Here is a 15,799-nt window from a genome sequence, read left to right as displayed (position 1 = left end):
AGTTTTTGAATTAGAGTAGTCAAAATACTAGAGAGTATGGGAAAATGCGCTGCATTAGCCAGGAATGAACTTGGTGACCTAATAGGTCTTTCTGGTCTTTGACTTTTGTAGCTTTGTGGATTTATTCTTGAAGCTTAGCGCTGGTTGAAATATAGGAGGAAAGCATGGTCAGTGCTTTTGGTCAGGCTCTATAGCAGATTATGATGACAGGGATTAAATTAAGTCATGAATGTCCCTTACCAAGTAACTACCAAGGGCAATGAGGTAGAAGTATTGGGCGGAAAAATCTCTCTGCATATTTATGGGTATCAAGCACTTACCTCTAGTCACCTCCTCTTCTGCTCCAACCCCATGACAAGAAACTGTCATCTGTACCTGCAAGTACAGCAAAGTGCCTGTGCCTGGGTCATACCTGCCAGTTGTTTATGTAATTATTCACAGTATTTAGAGTTTTCATGCTGTTTTGTCTACTTGAGATGAGAAATTGTGGCAGGCGTTACAACAGATTTAGACGAGTAGGTTGGTGGGATGGAAGGCGTTCAGGGCAGCAGCGTGTGTGTGCATGTGTGCTCGTGCACAGAGATGTAGTGCATCTCCCCCAGGAGAGGGGGAATGGCTGTCCTGCCTCCCAGGATGGATTCGTGTGTGCTGCCCAGTCTTCAGAGGCTACTTAACCTGGAACAGGTCAAAATGAGGGGCAAGAGAAGCAGCAACCACCCTCATAGTCCAACCAGTATTTTATGACAGTATATGTTTAAGTTTTAAGAGCTGTCTTGACTGTTAGTGTATTAAGCTGTAGGATAAGACGCTTGATAACAGCTTTCCCCTCGCTGCTATCACCTCTGTCCTTAGCTGCAGCAGGCTGTAAGTTAAACCCAGCCGCGTGCTCTCTCTGAAGGCTGCCGATAGGAATAACAGTGGGATCTGCCTCAATTATAGAAGTTTCAGGCAATTCTAGTACCAGTTCTCAACTGTGAGAAAATCAGTGTACTTTATTGCTTCAAAAGTACTCTTTGTAGCACAAAGGAGTGCAAAAGAGGAAAAAAAAAAACTTTTGACAAAATGAGTCCTGCTGATGATTTATGTTGATCTGAACTGGAAAATTCGGTAGGCAGCAAGCATGGATGCAGCCGTCTTCAGATGGAGGCAGTTTCTTGTTAGCTCTTTGCCTGTGTTCTTACAGTCACTGAACTTTGCATCCACAGCCTGACTAAATATTTCTTTTTATTCTCTACACTTAGGTTACCCTTCCCAATGACTCCAGCTGTGTGGAAGAAATATTACGGGTGAGTAATACCCTTTGCTTTTGTATCTTCTTTTATAATTGTGGTACTGTTATTTCACCTATTGTGGAGAGGAGTTATAAGGCTGTCTTTAACATTGCCCTTAAGTAATAATACTTCAGTGAGTCCGTCTTAAAGAGGTACAGCCAAGTTTTGGTAGACCCAGGATGCTGCTTAATGGATAAGGTCAGTTCTCTTAATACTCCACATCTGCCAGCTTATCTCAGCCAGGATTTACAGCCTTTCCTGTGCTTTTTTAACCTCTCAGTCTCTGTAAGCCTCTTCAAGACTCCTTTCTTTCCTACCCTGAGGCAGTCACCCTAGTTCCCTCAAGCGCAGGGAACTTCCTTCTTCTCCCCAAACCATCATTTCTTCACATTCACACTTATGTTAAAGACCTACAGACCTTTTTCCTGCCCCCCCCCCTCCTGGAAACTCTGGCCCGTAGCTGAATACAGAGCACCAAAACAGTCATTCCAAAATTCATATGGCTTAATTACAACGAGAAAAAGATCATGTAACAAGAGGAATAAAGAGGTGTGGGAGTAAATGCAACAAGTTATATAAATGTAAATCTGTTGTATTTCAAGAACGACATGTGAGAGAAGGGCTTTGCCCTAGAGATGCCCACCTTGGCATCGTCTGCTGGCAGTGGGCTTTGCCTGGGGCTAGGTGTGCACCCAACCAGACCCTCTCTGGGATTCAGGTTTTTCTACCCTATGGGCTCAGTTTGGCAGTTTTCAAAGCAGCCTCCCGGGGATCCCCGGCCAAGTTGCAGCATCCAGGATAATGGGGTAATGCTTCAAGGGAAGAGATGCTTCCTGTGCCCTTTTCACTAGCTGCAAGGAGAAGGCTGCTGGAAATACCTTTGCACAACTAAGCTAGGCCTGATTTCATGTGGAACACGCATGCATCAAACTTGCTCAGAGATGGACAGATTCTGCTCGTAAAACAGATTAGACTTTGCAGTATTTGTTGCAATCGTCAGGGAAGTTGTGTGGGTGGGAACTTGCTCCTCTTTTGTGTATACGCGTCATTTTTTGGTCAGTGTTGAAGTCCTTGTGTGTTTTCAGTGTTGAATCAGCAGGCAAGCATGCATGTGCAAACCTGCAGTATTGGGCGACTCTGTGTCTGTGTGTGCACCCAGCAGCAACGGATGAAAGGAAATAAATAAAATTTAGTTTCAGCCTTCAAAAAGGGAAGAGGGCTATTACCTAAAGGATGCTAAGGCAGCAAAAACAAATAAAACCGTGGAGGGCTTCGCCAAGTATTTGTTACGTTTTAAATGTCGTCTTCCCTTGTTTATATATTCCAGTTATGTTCATTACTATAGTTGGGATGAATGATTTGCCAACTGGGTAAAGCAGTTGTTTTCAGTAAACACCATCAAAAGGAAATGTGATGTAGCATATTTCAAGGATCAGTCATCCAGGTGACAGTTTTAATGTGGGAACAGTGTGCATAAATTATAGGAAGCAGAAATGTCTCTTTCTAGCTGAGAGGAGGCGCTGCCGTCCCCGGTGTCGTGTCTGTATCGTGGGTCAGTGCAGGGGCAGGCCCTCCCGGGTGGGTGCAGGGCTGTGCCCACGTTGGGGCAGGGCGTCCCGCGTCCTGCAGTGACTTTGGGTCGCTGCAGGCTCATGGGAGAGGCAGCCGTGGGCAGCGCCTCATCCCATGGTCAGACCTGTTAAATTCAGGCTGGTGGAGGCGGCTGGGGATTTGGCTCTTCTGGAAGGGGTGACCCATGGTTTCAAGCAGTGCTTGAGAACATGGAGCAGATCCCCAGCTCGGAGAGGCTCTTTGAGGCTTCCTGGGGCCATTTTTTGTTCTGGAAGAGTCCCTGATGCGATCCTGTCCTGTGAAAGCTGGTCACTAATGTTTCCATATCCACCAGGGAAGCTCCAGAGAGGACCACGAGAAGGACTGCAAGGCAGTCAGTCCCAAAGGTGGGGTTGTGACAGGGAGCGTTTCGAGCAACTGTTGGTGTTTGAGGTAAATGGAGCGTGGTTTGCTCAGTGCCTGAATCCGCCTTGCACGACAGGAGCTGTAACAGAAATTAGAGCCCAGTCCAGGACATCTGGCCATATTATGCGCTCACAGAGGCAGCTTTAAATCCAAAGTGACATCGTTGCACCCACATGTAGCAGTGCAGCTGCTTAGCAAAAAGTTTGCAAGAACTGGCGATTTCTGGGCAAGAGCTGCCAGTGCCCAGTGCTGCTGGAGCGGTGCAGGAGGCTGGTGCTGCCTGCCCGCTCCCAGGCTGCCTTCCAGGGCATCTCACACATTTAGGTCTCCTCTTTACCTTCCTTTTCCTTTCTTTTTCTCTCCTCTCCCTCTCCTCTCCTCGGAAATTAAGTGACTTAATTCAGTTTCACCCCTCAGAAAGACACAGTAATTCTTGTAGTTTGTTTTTCACTGAACTTCACAAGTGAGAGGGACCTGAGATAAGATCTATGACCTCGGATTTTACAGAGCTCTTCTTTCAAACTGAGCTTGATTAATGGTTTTGTAAAAGTAGAGGTTTGTGATTCCTAATCTTCATCTTGATTTTTTTCTTTTAAAAAAAAAACAAAAGAAGTTTAGTTGAGTTTATGGGTTTATGGTCAAAACTTCCCAGCCCAGTGAGGGGAAAGGTCCTGGACCTATTCCAGCCCTTGAGTCTTCAGAGACAAAATTTCACAGTTCTTCAGGTTTCCTGAAACATTTGCTCCCTTCTGTCATCTTGTGCAAAAGCCTCGAAAGCTGTTCAGGATGCTCCAACCAAAGGTTAATGGCAGACCAGTCTGCTCTTGATTTTGCTTCTTTAACCAGGATGGCTGAGGAGGTTGTTAAAAATAAAAATACTGCAATAATGAAATCTGTGCTTTACAACTAAGGCCTCACCATAGCAGTAGTACAGGGGATTTGCATTTATTAGGAGTTACTAATCCCAGATCGAAAGGTGGAGGTGAAAACATTGATGCTCCGTATCCCTGCCTCTGTTCCAAAATGTGACTTACAGCCAACATAATAGCTTTGAAAGTGTGAATACAACACAAGATAGGCAATCAACAGAGTGTGTGCACGTGTGTGTGTGTGTAATTCACATTTTATTAATATGGATTTAAATTAAGTTGTCACTGGTGTGTGCAGCCATTGAAAAATGAATGCATTGAAATGTTATGATACAAACTGCAGATGGGGAGGAAGAGCTGACATTTTAAACCAATATTCTGAAGCTGATACTTGTGCTGCTTATTTCAGTGCTTTATATGAGCGCGCCTTGCTGTCACTGCGTGTTATCTGAAGCCGTTGTGCTGGACCAAGCGTTGGGGGTGGCTCTGCCGCAGCGAGCGTGAGCTAGCAGCTCACGGGGAGCAGGGACGAGGTCTCCCTTAGCATTAGTTTTCTTCCCCACAGAATCTTTCAGGCTCCTCAGGGATCTCTGGCTTTTCTCTCCACGACAGTCATTTTGACAAGTGCCGAAAGCCCATCACCTCTGGGTAGACAGGCGATAAGCGTGTAACGTTAAACAGGGAAGAAAACAAGCTCCACTTAAATAACTTTTCTTGAGGAATGGTGGTTTAAGTTGAAACTTTGGGTGAAGTGTTCAAGTAAACGGGGAGGTGCAATCCTGCCGGTGCTGGGTCCTGCTCTGAATGCATCAAGGTTTGGTGGCTCTGTTGCCAAATAGCTGAGTAGACGCCCCTATCTAAAAGTCTGTGCCTGTTTAGGGGAACAAAAGAATTCCTGTAGGTGTATAGTCACTGTAGTAAAACATCAAAGAACTAGATGGACTTCTGATATTCTGTGGACATCTGTGAAATTAATTGAAAGCTTTCTAGTCTGGAAGCAAAACAAATCCTAAATATAATTCAGTTTGTAATTAGTATAAATATGACTGGAGTTAAATGAGCAAAGTCTATAATTTGTATGGTCTTCTATTCTTCTGATGATTAGCTTGTATCTAATGACATTGGAGAATATGTAAATTGATCAGCAGGTGAAAATGCCCTTGACTGGGTAAATTATGTGTAGTATTGCCTTCCTCATGACAATTGAAAGCACTAATGGATTTAATATGTATCATCCATAGCTGAGGTGAGCTGTTCACAGAGCAAAATTAGACTGTAACAGATACAGCCCATTATTTGCCCCTAAGTAATTGTTTTCTCTTCTAAAATACAAACCAGCATTGAAGAACGATGCTAAATCTAATTACAATAATTGTAATTTGAAAAATACAGGTACGCTGTCCAGTGTGGTTACAAATGCACTTAGTAGCTGACAAGCAGTTTAAATATTTTCATGTGGAATCTGGGGGGTTTGCTGGGGAGGACATGATGTGAATTTAAAATGATTATCCAGACGTCATTGGAGAAGTGAATAACGAGCTGCCTGGCCTAGTAAATCATGTGAACCTGTCAAATGTGGGAACACGTTGGGGAGGAGATGATGTCAAGTAACAGTAACTTAGCAACCTGGCATTTAGCTGTCCAGAGAATGAGTAAGAGTAGCCACTTTTAAATAGCTGAGTAAATAAATGAATCCCTGTATGTCTTAGGTGTGCTATAAAAATAGCCCAGCACCGTATGTTTTGTGTCGAGCTGCTGCTTTCTCCTGGATAAGGTGATTTATTATTTCTATTGAAATGAAAAAATGGATTGAAAAGTTAACCCATGTGTGAACGTGGATCGGTGGCCTTTGTCCCCTGGCTGGCGGGCAGCCTTTGGCAGTGAGCAGGTAATAGCCTGCCTTGGAACAGGCAACATGCTACAGCTGGAGTGTTTTTTCCTGTAGACCTTCCTTATGCACACGAAGGATAAAAACAATTGGATGAATTAACTTCTTAGCATTTTCATCTCTTTATCAGCATTTTCTCAATGGAGGCTAAACAAGTTTCTGCTTTCACTCAGAATAAATCAAGGGTAGTTCCACTGACCTCTGATCTCATCCGAGTTCATTGAATTCTTCTGCCTCCCACACTGGTACAAGTTGGCAGCAGCTCCACACATGTTGCTGGTGATATTATTAAATAAAAAGGAGCTGTTCTGCATTGCTTTAAGTATGCCCGAGAGCAACAACTAGTCCTTTCCTCTGTGGACTCTCTAGGCATAGTTTCACTCAAGAAAGGTGAAAATGCTGGGCAGTGCTTCGAGAGCAGCTCTCATCTGCTTTGCCAGGTGATCAGTTAAACTCGCACCCTAGTACTACCAGAAGCATTTGGCAGCAATTCTAGGAAGGTCAAAAGAAGCATTTTCCCAGCAATTTTTGTGTTGTCCAGCCATGTACACACAGGCATGTTTGGATCAGTAGTTGGAGCCATTTGAGATTGGCCTGACGGAGGCTCTGCAGGAGCAAAAGGCTCTTCAGGAGTTGGAGAAACCTGTCTTGAGCATCCCCGGAGCCACAGCACAGAGGCTTACCTTGCTGATGGCAACATGAGGGACCCAGCCGCGAGCCAGAGCTCTGCTGGACCGGCGTAGGTTTTTCCAGGGCTGTCAGTACCAACTGAAGGTACCTAACACAGAAAGCCCAAAGCAAACTGTGTTGGAGTAGGAGATGGGCCTGAGTCAGTGCTCAAGCACTGTCTTCCTCGCTTGCTTCATGGGCCACAGTTGTACTGCTCGCACAACACAGGTTACAGAGTACACTTGTGTTGTAGATATATACCATAAATCTGCTTTATGTTACCTGACCGACACGAGACAGGCTTCAGGCTGTTGGGTAGGTGATGGGGAGAAAGGGCTGCCTGTCTGATCTGACAGGCGTTGCGTGTGAAATGTTTCCATACAGGGGTAAATACCTCTCCAAGATGAAGGCAGCAGCAGATTAGACCTTTGTGAGGCCAGACAAGTGAGGTCTGATTCTACTCTGTGGGCATATTTGTCCAAAAAAGATTTTATTTTGCTAACAATATTAAACAATTTATTTAGTGATGAATTTGAAATGTAAAATCTGATTATTAAATGGGTCTATTGCAGCTTGTCTACACTGTAACAATAAAAAAAAAGATTACAGAAGGTATTCAGGAAAAGGGAGGAGGAGATTGCAGTGCACCTATTTCCAGCTCACTATTCAGTTCTGTTTTCTTATCTCTCTAAGCATAAAATTTTAACATATGTTTGTGTAGTGCCAAATTGAAATGTTGCCGATTTCAGTAGTATTATATAATTCTGCTATCTCTGCCAGATTTAGTATTACTATTAAAATTACTGTAAAGTGACCTGACATCATCACTAGAGTTTGGACACACATTACTGCTCCTGAGGAGAATGAAAGGACTCTCATATACTATTACATGAAAATGCGTGAATTCTCTCCTGCTTTCCAAGTTCTTCAGCATCTCTTTTGCACAAAAACAGGAACTTTCAGTTTTGCTTCCTTACGATCACCTCAAAAGCAATCTAAAATGGGCTGTAACACGTTACATGCCCTGCCTCCTCACTCCTGATTCTGTATACTCTGTTATGACAGAGAATGTTAAAAAAAATGTTAAAAAGACTGTTTAAAAATGTTTGCAGTGGTCTTAAACTGCATCTCACTGTGGTACTTAGGAGTTTGAGTCACTTCATACTTCTCTTCCAGTACTCCTGACTTTCCTCATTCCAGGAATAACTGGGTGTGAAAGAGACGAGACAATAAATAAATAAATAAATAAACAGAGGAGGAAAAAATGATGGAGTTTTGTAGTTGAATGGAAACCTAGAGAGTATCATAAGATTGCAGAGCCATAAGATTTCTACTCCTGATTTGCAGATGGGACCTGACTTATTGTTCCTCTTTGCCATTGTAAGTAAGGCATAACCCCCTTATCTTCAAGCTCAAGTAGGAGAGAAAACAGACGAAAGGAATCCCATATTTCAGATGGACCTCAACCTTCCGTATACCGCCCTGCTCAGAAATGGACCAAACTGCTGAACTCAGTGATAAATTTTAAGCATTTCTGCACCGTTACAGTCTTTGACGCTAAATGTACCAGATGTCCTCCCTCAAGGACCTCATGCTACCTGCTCCAAAGCATCACTCCCGAGTCCGGATAAGAGGGAAGCGACCAGGAACAGCAACTACTGACACCTCATTCAGTGCTGTCAAGCTGCAGAGCCACCTGAAGCTAAAACGCTCCACTTCTGTGCCTTACCGCCAAAATGTTAGGCAAAAAGGGTCGTCATATTTTGAAATATAGGTAGTAGAATATTCCTCTGGTCTCAGATTAATCATTTCTGGTATTTCATCTTGTCCTGTCAAAATGAAACATTGTTAAATATGGGCACTGAGTGTTTAAACTGCTAGCAATGTTACCTTTCATTTAAGTAGATTAATAATGTATACTCTACATAACAAATTGCTTTAGGCAATGAATGAAGACATTGCCTTAGAATGAAGACATTGAAAACATATTAAAATCAAGTTAGACTTTCTGCAACAAGTGCATGCTTCAGAAACAAATCTGGTTTGAAATGACAAAACCTATAGCCTCTTCTGTGAGCTCCGTATGAGACGGAAGGGAAGAGTTCCATGCTTTTCAGCGTAGAGAGCAAATATTGTGAGTTTAAACTCCTACCTAAGATGTGGTCCCTGTGCAAATACTCCCCAAAAGTCAGCCATGAGTTGGCCCGTGAAGGGTAGGTTATCCAGGTCTGGTTAGCCAAGAGAAACCGGGGCAGGATTAGGCAAGACAGACTTGCTGTGCTCAAGGGAAGGACGGACTGGAGCATGAGATTAAATGAGCTTTCAGGAAGCTTTTCTGGAGCTCTCATCATTGATGTTCTCCTCAGAAGCTGCAGCTGGGCATGACAAGCAAAACCTAAAACATTTGACTGATGATTAAAATACTACATATAAGGAAAAGCCCTGAACTAGAGAAGTGAAGAAAGGGACATAAAAGGGATCTCATACTTGAGCCAAACTTAATTTCCCTGCTTGAAAACTATCCTAAGATTTTGCAATCTTGGATGCTTCATTGCCTTTGTTCTAAGAAGGACAGAGAAGAAAGCAAGGAAGAAGAAGGAAGAAGCTATCCGGAACAGACCTGGAGTTAGAGCTCTGAGTGTCATGGTTGATCTCAGAGGAAATGGATGGAAATATTCTGTTACAGCAAAGATCTAGAATTGTTGCTGTCTTTATGTACCGCAGTCTGAATTTAACTGAAGCCGCTCCTGGTGTCAAGCTGAGAATACGTAGCCACCAGCTAAGACACCAGCCGAGAAGTATTTCCTCCCAAGAGCCCCTTTGGATGGGCAGGTTCAGAGGAAGGTGACAAGCGTGGAAGCAGTTCCAGCCTCGGTGCAGTTGGCAGAAGTAGTCTAACGTAGGAACACAGCCTTGCAGGTGTCACCTGGGGAGAGCATCTCACATCTTTGCATCTTGTCACTAAGCTGTAGGCTTTAAGACTTTTGTAAAGCACAGTAATTAGAGCCCTTTCCAAAGGTGTCTCCCTTCTGCTTATCCATTAAGAGCCTTTCAGCTGGCAAAGTCACCGGGATACACCACTGCTGAACTGATACACTGCTGCCAAACACTGCTATAGTCTTTCTTCCCATCTCTTTGAATATCCTCTCAGTAAATGTTTGAATATATTCCCTCAGATAAAACATCCTACCCTTAAGTTTCCTCTATGGCCCTTAGATACCCCTTCACTCCACAGTGTTTCCATCTGTGACATGGGGAGGCAGAACCTACCCCTATTACCGTTGCACTGCAGAGTTAAATAGTTACTAGCAAAATGCACCGACTTCCTCAGCTGGAATTACTGTATGCAAAAGCAAGAGTCAAGCAGATATTTAAAATTATCCTGCATACTGTGGTTTATCCATTTCTATAGAGAATTTCTAACACTTCTTTAAAGAAAGCGTGCCATTGAATTTAATGTTCTGAGAAACCTTATGAACTTCTAATCTATTTTAGCCATATATTTCAAATTGTGCTTATAATTGTGTTTTTTTATTGAATATGTGAGTTCCTTTCAATTTCTTAATACAGTTTTAATATGCATTTGAGAAGAATGCACACTCTGTAGATGGGAGGCACTTCTGAGCATTTTCAAATTGTCACATGAAAATTGTCACATTTGTTTAATTAGCCTGTAGATCCTGCCACATTGATTTATGTCAGCTGCGTAGCAATTTCCTTGGCTAGCTGGTGAATCTGTCCAGAATACTCTTTTTTTCTTCTTCTTCTGTTTTGGCCAAGGAATTTCTCACATTTCTTTGTAATTTAAAAGCAGTCATCCAGGCACCCAGCCTCGCAGAAGTCAGCTGAAGAAAATGTCAGGCTGTAGCATTAGAAAGGAAGATGGTTTTATTAGTTCAAGGCGTTAAGGTGTTTGTTGACCATTGTTCAGTGGCAAGAGATAAAACCTGATTGCAAACATGACTGTGGAGTTCAGTTGTAAGTGCCCAGCTCTGTGTTTGCTCGGCGCTGTGCACGCGCCGTGCATTGCAGCTCCTGCAGGTGTTATCCTAGGGCCGGGCCGCTGCTGCGGGTGCCACTCAAAAGCTCTGTTTTCTGTAATTTACATCTCCCCTGTAAAGCTTTCCTCTGTTCCAAAAGGTCTATAAAATCCCCAGGGAGAAAATACTTAATACTTTCTAGCCCTTCACAGAGCAAAACAAGGTCAACATGAACAGACACTGACTAGGGAGGCTTGCATGGCTTGCTAATGGGAAAGAAAGGCCAGGGATGTAGTGTTCACTTATCTGCTGCTGGCCGAGTGGGTGATTTAAGTCACAGACAAAATTTCACCTCTCTGGAGCCGGCTTGGGAAATGGGGGTATTGATCCCCCGTGAGGACTGCCTGGGGAACTTTCCCCGGAATTTATTATACAGGCGCTGAGTGTTACAAGGGCCTCTTAAGGCTTTGTAGTCTTTGTAGTGAATTTCTCTGCCACACGAGTATTCCCTATTAAAGTATACATTGTTTGCATCACATACCCCAAGGTACAACAACACTTAAAAATTATTCTTCTGAATTTAAGAAAAAAAGTGTGGGTTATTTTTTGTTTCTAGCAAAACATTCCCGGTAGTGATTTTTTTTTTTTTTTTGAATCAAGCCAATTAATTCCTTCCCACTTACTCCATGTTTTTATCATTTCTAGCCTCTGGAGTCCCTAATCTATTCAGTAAGAGGTCTGAGTTGCTAGTTTATCTAAAGAAAGAGTGTTGTACTAGTCAAATACAAACTGCTGCTCAGGGTTTTTGAAGAGCAGCCCCTTGTTGTTCCTGAGTTCAGAAAAAGGCAAGAGAAGAGAGCTTCAAGAGTGAAGTGTTCACTGGAGGCTTCTTTCCATGAAAATAGTTACTCTTCTTTTTTTTTCCTTGGCAATTGAGTCATTGTTACTTTTAAAAGAAGTTGTCATGATCGCCTCATTACCATTTTTCTTAATATGATAAGTGTAAACTACAAGCAAGCTATCATGTTTGAAAGGAGGCAGCAACCCTTAGGAATGTTTCAGTAACTGCTTGCGTTCTCTGAAAAGCCTTAGACTGGGAATTTTGCTAAATGTATCATTCTGTCTCCTTTTGCAGCAGTGTTGTCATTTTATAGTGTCTTTCACTTATAACATGAGTTATCCTTCAAAAAGAATGCCATGTTACTGCATCTAGCCTTTGTATCTCTTGGCAAAGGGAGATCAACAGCTCCTTTTGGTAATTGCTCAAACATGATAATAAATGGCATGCTATACTGAAGAGAAAAAAGAAAAAAAACTCTTTGGCAGGTTTATTCCAGTTCCACTTTGTACCATAACTGGTAATTGTCACTGTTTGACACTTGCTGGAGTTACAAACAGCACTAACTGCTTCGAGCTAACTAGCAGCCACGCGGCTACGGGGTGGTCTTTTCTTGGGCTTGCTCCAACTGCGGTCCAGATTGCCCACATGACCCCTGATAAATATTGCTCGTGAGCACTTTGCTATTCCTTCTTGGCCAGCTACAAGCAACAAAGACAGCGCATGTCATCGTCTCGTAATGTAGATACATCATTTCCAAGTGCTGGAGCACCGACCTTCCTGCGTTTTAGTGCTGTGGCTTTTGCACCCCATTCGTTGGTTTGCCTGGGTGTGGTGGAAAAGTGTGTAATGTTTGAGCAAGGGGTGGCTAAGGCCTTTGCTGCTTTTGGTCCTGTTATTATGAATTAGTTTGTTTCAGAGTTGTTTGTTGTCAGATGGTCCTGGGAAACCTAATCACAGGAAGGAGTCGTGCAGCAGAATACCTGGTGCGTGGTTCAAGCCTGCTGCTCTGAAACGTTAGTACTGCCCTGAGATACTGCCCTCCTCCGCTGTCTCACACCTCAGCACCCGTCTGAGCGTGTCACGTTTCCAACCTCAGCTCATTAGCGCTGTAAGAAAGAATGACCAGGGAAATAAGGAATGAAATCCATGCAGGTGACTGGGAATCTGCCTACCAGGAATACTGTGGAACCTCCATACCATAAGTGAGATCAAACAAAGAACTCAGCTTGCTTTGGCTCTAGTTTTATTTACTCTTACAGCTGGCTTATTTGGGCAAGGCTGACATGCCAAAAAGATATTTGCTGCATCAAAACATTTTCCGTAGCACATATCCATTTTTTCTATACCTGTTGATTTAGCAGGAATGGATCAAAAGGCTGTGTTGGCCTGAGTTACCGGATGCAGGCTCAGGACCAGACCTGCTTCATGGCACAAGTGAGGAAAAGGAAATCCAGACTGAAATGTTTGTTCTTTTCCAAGGGCTAAGATTAATATTACGAATGCCAACTTGCATGGTAGAAGTTCAGACAGCCGAATGGATCTTCTAGTGAAAGGAGAGTGCTAAAGGGTTGAGTCTGAGAGACACCAAGAACTCTGCCTCTCACTGTCTTCTCACTGTCACAGGGCCAGAACCCTAGGGTGATTTTTGCCAAAGGGTTTTCTGACCACCCAGGGCTTGCTGAGGGCTAATCAAGCTGGCTGTAGTGTCCATCCAGGATTATCTAGTCAATATTCACTGTGACATTTCATTTTTCATTCTGTGGGGGAGAAGCAAGTCTGGGACACGTGCTAAGCTGGTAGGGAGAACAGGAGATGGTGAGGAGGAGGAGCTGGTTAAAAGGATGGCTTCTGTAAGGGCAGGCTTGAGCTTTTCTGGGTGTCCATCTGCACATGAGCCTCAGATTTCTGCTTTAATGGCATCCTAGTTGAGGTGTTGATGAGACATATAGAAGGCAAGCACTTGGCATTGAAGAGAAATACTGCCCTGGCACACTCAGTCAGGAAAGCCCATGTTGCAATACTGCTTGTGTGGTAAGCAGAATAAAAGGGATCTTGGTTTGGAGGCAAAAAGTTGCTTTTATACAAGATTTCAATGTGCATTGTACAGCAGTGTGTGGTAGCTTCATTTCTTTGTATTTGATGAGTAACAACTGTGAGTCCAATTTTAATGAAATGAAATCATGGCTTATGCAAAAATATTTGGCTTTAAACCCAAATGAGTTGCCTAGCCTGGATTCTTAATTTCCTCCTATATGCTATTTCAGACAATTGATGCTCCTGTTTTAAGATTAAAGCTGGTGTCTTCTGGCACAAGTTGATGCTTCCAAATCCTTGGAGATTTTTAGACTCAGCTTCATAATGTTGTCAGAATGTCAGTTCTAAACTGGCTAGATGAGTCTGCAGCTTAGTGCACAGTGTAGAACTTGATACATTTCTGCATTAATTGTACAGAATTAGATGTTTTGCAGTTTAGCTATTTAACTTTGTTTGATAGTGATTTTGGAGATGTTATTTTTTCTCTACATTAGCGTAAGCACTCCAAAAATTAAATGCATTTTATAATAAGTTATATGGATGAAATTTTGCCATGTGACTACATAACTCATTGTTGTACTTTGTATGAAAAAAAAAGCATGAATTGATTGCATCTGGCAATGTAAAGAAGATGGTGTAATGTATTGTATAAATGTGCACAGTGGAGTGCCTCAGGGTAGGTGCAATCTTGTTTTGTAACTGTAAATTATAGCTCTGCTTTCCTCTTGGTGTGAACCCTAAGTTTTAGGGAAGAAAACAGGCAATTCAAGACATGCTTTTTTGCTTGTGAAGCTCAGGATGGATGGAACAAATTACCAGATTCCCTTAAACAAGTGCCAGCAGTGAATAGTTTCAAAACACAGTTGCTTATTTACTTGGAGAAACATTGCCAATGTTTTTTAAATTGAAGAGATGAAATTGTATGTTGGTATTAGTAAGTTTTCAAAGAATTAGCTTTTTATTACTTATTGTGCCTTTGTTTATACTATACTGTTACACTGCCAGAATGTTATGTTGTATTTAACAGTTCAGTGCATACTTCCTATCTCTTGGGGCCGTCATGAAAATTAGATGTGCTATCCCTGGAGTTGGTAACAAGCAAGTATCATTTTGAATGAATATAATCAATGGGATATGGCTGTGCATCTCAGTGGGGTTGAGAAACTGCTGAGAAAGGAGGAATTGCATTGGCCATACTGTCCACAGCAAGACTCTGGTGCTGTGATTTGGCCAGCAAAGTCATTAGTTTAGTCAGTGAAAGTGAGAGAGGAAAGATGCCCAGCGTTCTGGAAATAGGTTGAGTACACTCAACTGCAAACACCTGGATATTGGTAGATGTAGCAATATCGATACGTATCGGCATATACATAGGACTGCGTATGTTCAGCGGTAGCTGAATATCTAGTTTCGGGTGCAGTATTAGACAACTTGAACCTGAGCATTAAGATGAGAATTGATAAGTATGGAGAACCATGGCTTACTCCCATTTGTTTGTATTCTTGAACTGCTCCATGAAAGCGCTGGTGCTGGCCGCCTCTCCGAGAGCATCCCAGTTGAGCCGGGTGACCTCATCTGGCACTTCTGTGGTCCTGACCCATCAGCCTCACTGTATAAAACTTCTCACGACAGCTCTCCCATATTCTTCTGTGTAGGTTCTGTGCCGTTATTTGTTTGTGCTTCTGCTTTGCGAAATATGTCCTGTGAACCCATGTTCTGTTTGACCTGTGCAGATAACTTGAGCATGGCAAGATTCCTTGTTCGACTTGCCCTGGAGTAGCTTTCCTGTCAGAAGAGGGTGGTTTTGAGCTTTGGCTGCAGGCCATCATCCCCTGAAAGCCCAGGTGGCTGCGGTGAGTTAGGCTGGACATGGGCATTCAGCTCCCTGCCTTCAGCCCCTTCTTGCTCACCATCTTCTCATGAGGGCCTGAGTGGCTTCTGTGTTTATACTGGCACTGCAAAAGCACCTGGTCTAGGAAGGGGTCCTGCCCTCATAGCAAGTATCATCACATAACTGAGGACAGCCTCTTCTAGAGCACAGCACTTCTAGCCATGCCTTGGCCCAAGTCTCCATTCAGGTAGGTGCCCCGCTAGCCCTAAGATATAATTATTTTTGTATGTACTTGTGCAAGTTTTCTGTTTGGAGAGCTTCAGCAAAGCAAAAGTTGGGTTGCAATCCACCACCTCCCAGTATTTTTACAGTAGGACACCAGGATCTTGCCTCGCACATTCCTGAAAATGCCAAGAGGGTGTTAAAGGGTGCCTGAGGGCAG

The 15,799-nt window shown here is 43.1% G+C and overlaps 1 protein-coding gene across 1 annotated transcript in view; it reads left to right on the top strand.

Annotated features, from left to right (window-relative positions):
• AFF2 (ALF transcription elongation factor 2) overlaps nt 1-15,799 on the top strand; it is a 306,425-nt gene that overhangs the window by 168,665 nt on the left and 121,961 nt on the right. Inside the window, exon 4 of the mRNA XM_088527446.1 lies at nt 1,242-1,286. Coding sequence (XP_088383572.1) covers nt 1,242-1,286 — 45 coding nt within the window. The remainder of the gene's footprint in view (nt 1-1,241; nt 1,287-15,799) is intronic.

This window comes from Tinamus guttatus, unplaced genomic scaffold, assembly GCF_059628265.1.
Source record: "Tinamus guttatus ecotype Peru unplaced genomic scaffold, ASM5962826v1 Tinamus_guttatus_pri_ptg000287l, whole genome shotgun sequence".
NCBI lineage: Eukaryota > Metazoa > Chordata > Aves > Tinamiformes > Tinamidae > Tinamus > Tinamus guttatus.
This window is presented reverse-complemented; position numbering and strand designations above follow the sequence as displayed.